Source organism: Apis dorsata, unplaced genomic scaffold, assembly GCF_000469605.1.
Source record: "Apis dorsata unplaced genomic scaffold, Apis dorsata 1.3 scaffold_1176, whole genome shotgun sequence".
NCBI lineage: Eukaryota > Metazoa > Arthropoda > Insecta > Hymenoptera > Apidae > Apis > Apis dorsata.
Genome location: NW_006264273.1, coordinates 572 through 7,839, shown reverse-complemented (window position 1 = coordinate 7,839; position 7,268 = coordinate 572). Strand labels below are relative to the sequence as shown.

At 15.5% G+C, this 7,268-nt stretch overlaps 1 protein-coding gene across 3 annotated transcripts in view; it reads left to right on the top strand.

The window, feature by feature from the left end:
- Positions 1 to 7,170, top strand: part of LOC102676753 (putative phosphatidate phosphatase) — a 75,602-nt gene extending 68,432 nt beyond the window's left edge. For 2 of the 3 annotated variants that reach the window (XM_031514756.1, XM_031514755.1), the window contains 2 exons: positions 1,890 to 2,012; positions 7,071 to 7,170. In XM_031514756.1, the coding sequence (XP_031370616.1) occupies positions 1,890 to 2,012; positions 7,071 to 7,145 (198 nt within the window). In that variant the 3' untranslated portion in view covers positions 7,146 to 7,170. The remainder of the gene's footprint in view (positions 1 to 1,889; positions 2,013 to 7,070) is intronic. The other variant, XM_031514757.1, reaches the window with a different exon arrangement.
- The last annotated feature ends 98 nt before the right edge of the window (positions 7,171 to 7,268 follow it).

The following is a 7,268-nucleotide window of genomic DNA, read 5'->3' as shown; positions in this document are numbered from 1 at the left end:
TTTTATTATTAAGTAAAATTTTTTAGTGAAATTTCTTTAATATTCTAATATTTAATATCTAATAATTATTATAAATTTATTATATAATATATCAAACTGAATATATATTTATAATTCAATTAAAAGAATTAATTTTTCCTGATTAATATTAACTAATAATATTAATAATACTAATACTAATAATTAATAATACTAACTAAATTTTATTTTTTTGGAAATATTTCATTTTTATAATTTTTTAAATAATTTCAAATACTTTTTATAAATTTTTTTATTATCTTTCTTCTATAAGAGGATATATCGATTAATTCAAAAATTTAGATTTTCATTTAGATATATGTAATGTAAATAATAAATAAATTTTTTTAAATGCGATAATTGATAAATAATAAGATGCTAATCTATACTGGTTTCATAATTTTTATGTTTGTATAAATATAAAATTATTAATTTTATTATATAATATTCAATTTTATAATAAAAAGGAAAAATTACTTTTTCATTTGTTTATACGTATAAAAGTAAACAAATAGAAATAAAATTAAGAAATGCAAACATAACTCATAACATGATATATAATATATATGTGCATGTAATATGTATATATGTATAAATTAAATATAATTAATTAATACTTTTATATTCTACTTTAAATTAACTTTATTTTAAACTTCGAATTATATAAATTAAAAATAAAAATTTATGAACAGAAAAAATGATTTATTTAATAATTTAATAATTATGTTATAAATAATTTAATATTAGTATTATCAAATATTTAATGTTAATTAAATATTTTATTGATAATTATATATCAAAGTTAAAACTTTAAATTATAACTAATTATAATATAAATTAATATAAAAAAATACTAGAAAAAAATTTTTTATTAATATACTTGTTTAAAATAAAAAAAAGATAAGTACTTAATAAAATGTCATTATTTTTTTTTAATTATTTATTTAATTTATATTAAACCATATATATGTTCAATTTTATTTCAATATAATGTTATGATTATTTTAATAAATTTTATTAATCAATAATTTTTTAAAATTCTAAAAACAATTTAATGTTTTAATTTTATAATATATCTTTTATATTTTGAATTAATAATAAAAATAAAGGAAATGTAATTTAATGGAATGAATTTTCTTAAAATATCTTACATAACAAAATTAAAGTACAAATTCTTAAAATATTTTTATTCAAAAATATAATTTGTCTAGAATATCATAAATATTTGTGATTTTAATTTTTATTAATATACAAATATACAATATATTTTTTTTAAAAACAATATTTCTAAAAATGAGAAAATTCTCGAAAAAAAATGAATTATTGAAAAATATATAATTTTATATCATTCATAAAAATCTTGATTTTTATTTTGATGTATAATATCGAACATTTACATGTTAAAAATACATTATAATATAAAATGTTTTAATTTTATCAAATAATAATTTTTAATAAAAATAAGAAAAAAATTATATATAAACACTATATTAAAAAATAATAACAAGAAGATTTTATATTACAAAATATTATAATTTATTCAAGAAAATATTTGATATAATCTGTTTTATTTTAATTAATAAATATTATAAATCATATTAATAATCATATTAATTTCATACATTAATATCATATTAATGATAATCATCATATTAATAATCATACATTAAAAATTAACAATTAAAGCATCCAACATTACATAATTAGCATTTTTGCAAACAATAAATTGTGCTTATTTACATTTATACATATCTCTAATATTTAATATTTATTAGTTTTATTCGATAATATTCCCTATCTTCGTTATAGGAGTTATTAGGAGTTCTTAAAAGGTTATAATCATTGTTTAAAAGATTTCATATTTCTTTTAGGCCAAATTTTTTGCTATTACTTCGAATAAAGATGTAAACAAGAGATTTACGATATGCAGTACAATAACATTTAAAAAAAACAACTATAATGTACATTTTATGATTAAATTACGAAATAAGAATGTAAGTATAATAAATATAAAATTATATTTTCACTATTTAAAAATTATATACATGCATAACATATATTTATTTTAAAATATTTATCAATTATTATAAATAATTGAATTTTCAAAGAAAAATTATTTTAAATTAGGACAATATATTGCAAAATGGAAATGTATTACATTCTATACAAAAGTTCGTAGTTTTTAATTAAAATTTTTTTTAATAATTAATATTTTAATAAAGTTTTTCATTTTTCATTTTTTTAATAATTTACACATACTCCTTATTTTATTTATCAGAAGTCAGACTTTTGATATCTCCTATTTAAAATAAAAATTTACATTCATTTAAGAAATAAAAATTTTCAAGCAGATCTCATGCAAGCAGAAGTAAAGTGATAAAGACACTATAATAAAATGATAACAATGATAACTCTATGATTTTCAATATTTTTGAAGTATCTTCAAAGCTATATTTTAAAGAAAAAAAGAAAAGAAAAGAGTTAATATCAATTACCGATGTAATTGATAAAAATGTTAAAAAAAATTATTATTGTGAAATGTTATGAAATATTTTTATAAATTATAAATATCTTATAAATAAATATAACAAAAGTCGATTTTTCTTATTTATTTATCTTTTAATGATAAGCAATTTTTACAATCAAATTCGAATTCAGAAAATATATGACATTTTTTTTTATTTTTAAGTAAGTAACAAAATTTTTCATATTTTATCTGTACTCTCATTTTTCACATAAAAAATAAATTTGTAAAAAAAAAATTGTTGTTTTTTTTATATATTTTTTTATTTATTTTTTATATATTCAGGAAAAGCATATAAATAAAGTAAGTATATGTGTTTTATATAAAAATTTAGTAAGTTGCATAAGTTTCAAAGATTGAAAATAAAATATGCTACTTTATTTTATTGTGAAGTCTTAACATTTTATAGTTAGAAAGTAATTTGATTGATTTTTTTCATAGCATTATTATTTTATGTTCCTTATTGTAATTGAAAAGTTAAGAACTATAATAATTGTTTCAAATAAATAAATAAATTCAATGATAAACAAATAAAGTAAAAACTATAGAAATAATATTAGTATTTGAATTATATAATCTTATGTAAGATTACATAAAAATTCTTCTTTATTTTCATCTTAAAATGGAATTGAAATATCGAAAAATAAACACATGAAATATCTCATATAAAAAGTATTACATAAGCGATATTACATTACAGATCTATATTTACAAATCTACATATATAAATATATAAACATATGAGAAATATAAATATGTATAATATTTACATATTTATATTTGTAAATATGTATATATGTAAATATGTAAATATGTATAATATTTAGAATCGATTTGTAAAAACGTCATTTTTCAACATGCCACATTTATTAGATATGACATATTTCCATGATTCTGATTTTTTGTATAATTATTATATTCTAATATTAAAAAATATAATACTTCAAATATTTCTAAAAAAAAATTTCAAAGAATTTATTATAAGATAATATAATTATACAAATTTGTCGAAAAAAATTTGTAAAATTATTCAATACATTTTAATACATTGGAAAATAGTTATTGAAAAAATTATTTGGTAAAATAATAAAAATATCACTGCTTTTACACTCTTTTTTTTAAATTTGATTATAAATTTTTTAAATAATTTAAAATATTTTGAAAGTATTATAAATATTATTATTTATTATTATTATTTAATTGCATAGAAAATAAAAAAATAATAATATTTAACAGTAACAGTAATTTATATATAGTAAAGTACATAAATACATATAGTAATTAGTATCTCTAATTTTTCCAAATTTGAGTATATAAATTATTCATAAAAAATTATTAAACAATTTTTACAAAAAGACAAATATTTTTATTTTTAAACAAAATGACAACAATTTTTTATATAAATAGGTAAAATATAAAAGTATGATATATTTTTTTAATAAATGTGAATGAATTTATTATTCAATCTAATAAATTATTTAAAAAAATTCTTTAAATAAACACTCATAAATCATAAGAAATTTTTTCAAAAATAAGTAATAGAATATATGATATCAAAAATAAAAATTAAAATTAAAATTATATAAAGATATAATAGTGTAAAGCTAAAATATATTTCTATATATATGTATAAATATATATGCATATAAAATTTCTCTAAAAAAATACTCCGATTACGATTTATTATAAAAGATTTAATTTTTTATATAAAAATAATCACATGAATATAAATGAGCTTAAATTTTGAATTACAATAATCTTATTGTTCTTACAAGATATTAATTTAAACGTGATTTTAAAAATTCTTTCAAACAAAAGTTAATATGAAAAAATATCAATTGAAACTTATTTATTAAGTCATAATCAATTTAGTTCGTATTAAATAAAGAGAGATGATGCAATACTGATGAAATAAAAATAAAACGAAATTTATTCTATTTCTCGCTTTATCTATGCAAACTTTAATTGTTTATAACTTAATAAATAAGCTTTAATCAATATTTTTGTGCATTATTCATATATCATTTATATATTTGTAAATCGGAATCAGGATATTTTCCATATTTTGAAAAAAATATTATAATAATTTATATATTTATATAAATAAATAAAGACTTAAATTTTATGAAAATGAAAATATAATTTACTTATTTCATCTCTTTTTATAATTTTTAGAAAATTAATTATCCAATAATATAGATGAAATATTTAAGTTTTTATTTATAATATTATTTATAACATTATACGCTTTAAATTTTGCTCAAAATTAAGAGGATTAAAATTTTATTTAGATACTATAGATATAATAACGAATTATATTCGTATATTATGGTATGCACTTTTTGATACAAGCTTGCTATGAATCATTGAAAATAAGTCATAACTTAATTTACTTTACTACTACTACTAAAGAAAAAAAAGATTTTTAAACTCATTATTCTAAATCCAATTCATAGATTAAAATAAATAACGATGGCTTCTCTTGTTATTGGCTTCTTAGTGAAGACTAAATCGTTAATCATTAGTTCACGAACAGTATAATGGACGATATAATATATTATATAACATATATATAAATTATAGATACATTATGATAAATATTTGTGTCGTCACTTAAAGGAAAGCAGGAAAGCAGTGACACACTTGATCAAAAAACTTATTTGAACAGAGAATTTTCGATCTATTTTTCTTACCATTAATAATACCGATAAATCTCTACTTATAAATAACAATCTCTGTTATCTTTGATACATAAAAATATCAGAAAGCAAAATGTAAATATCTATATGCATATATTACAAAGTGAGGCAGAACTTCCAAATTTTTAATAAAAAGATAGGAATAAGATTCTCAAAACTTTGAAATCTCAAAATGCTTTGAAATTTAGAAGAAACATTGAATTTTTGAATTTCAAAACTTCTTGCTATTTTTATGATTCTTGAAACATAAATTAATTAATAATTAAACCATTCGAAAATATTGTAAAAATATTATAATTGAGTTTTATATATAGGCATATTTTAATTGGTATTATTCACTAATTTATTACAATAATTTTATAATTAATAGTTTATTTTTAGTACTAAATAATAGTTAATTCTTATACTCTCAACTCCTTAATTGTTGGTGCTTAAAATTACGATTTATTTTAAAATTATTAGAATTAAAACATTAATTAAAATATAGTGTTTGTTTACAATATAAATAATTAATTAATATCAACATAATATTTATGTATATTCTGAGATATATTATTTATATTCGATAACTTATGAATAAAAGTATTTATTTTATTTAAAATATACAAGATAATAATATTGAAATTTTTTTTAAACATTGATTAAAAGATTTATTCAATTGATTTCTTTTAAAAATTGATTCATTCATTTCGATTGATATATATTATTATATAATTACATTATGTATATTGGTAAAGATAATAATCGAATTGATCGAACACTACTTACTGAAACATAAGGAAGAAGATGGTTTAAATAATATAAGGTTAGTGATTCTCTCTTTTACCAATAACTTCTCATTCGTGTAATAAGAGCTGACATTCGTGAAACTGGTTTTAAGAATTCATTCATTTATTTTATTTAGATTAATGTCCTCAAGCAGTAAAATTGATAAATGAAAAAAATTTTGTGAATTATAATTCATTAGTTTTTCTTCTTACTGTTTGAATTATATTTCATTTTATTTTAATAAAAATAATTAAAAAAATTTAACTCATATATAATAAATTATTCGTCTAAAATTTGAGTTTTTTGAAATATTAGAAAAAAACATAAAATAAGATTATTTTAGTATTACTTTTAAAAAATATTTAACTATTAATTAAAAAATATTCTTTGAAAATAATTTAAACAATAATTCAATTGTAAATTAAATAAAGAGAATTTTATTATTATTATACACAATTTTATTTAGATAATTATATAATAATTAATAAATAATTATAATAATTATAATATGTATTTGTATATGTTATAATACATATTTTTAAAGAAATCATTTTGAAATATTTTTATGAAAAAAAATTATTAATTATTTAACGATTTATTGATTTGTTTTATTATATTGTAATAATTCTTATTAAAATAAATATTATAACAAACCTTACTTTTTCAATCTTACTTTTTTTTTATAAGTTAAATCTTATAAAAAATCTTAAGTTTAAATCTTAAGATTGTCGATTTTTTACTATCGTCATTGTTCATATATATTTATATGTATTATTTGGCATGCTTATAATCATTTATTTTGTAAGCTTATTTGGATTTTGCAAAATTAAGCAATAAGTTTTCTTTTTGCTTTTATACATTATTCTCTACTTTTTTATTATGCAATTTATCTTTTTTATTTAACATTAATTTATTATAAAATTTTGAAAAAATAAAATTTTCAATCCAAATATATTAATCAAATATATTATAAATGTAATATAAAATAATATTTTGAATAATTTATTTACAAGAAAAAAAAATATTAATTTATATTTATGTTAAATTTATTTAAATTTCAGAACGAATTAACAACACTTCAAAGAGACGTAATATTTTACAATGCAATTGAAAGAAATGAAGAAAACGACATTTAAGAACATCATGTGATATATTTATTAAAAAAACAATTGTAAATCTATTATGTACGTATGAGTATTTGAAAAAGAGAAAGATTTAATTTTAATTTATAATTATTATAAATTATATTTAAATGTGAA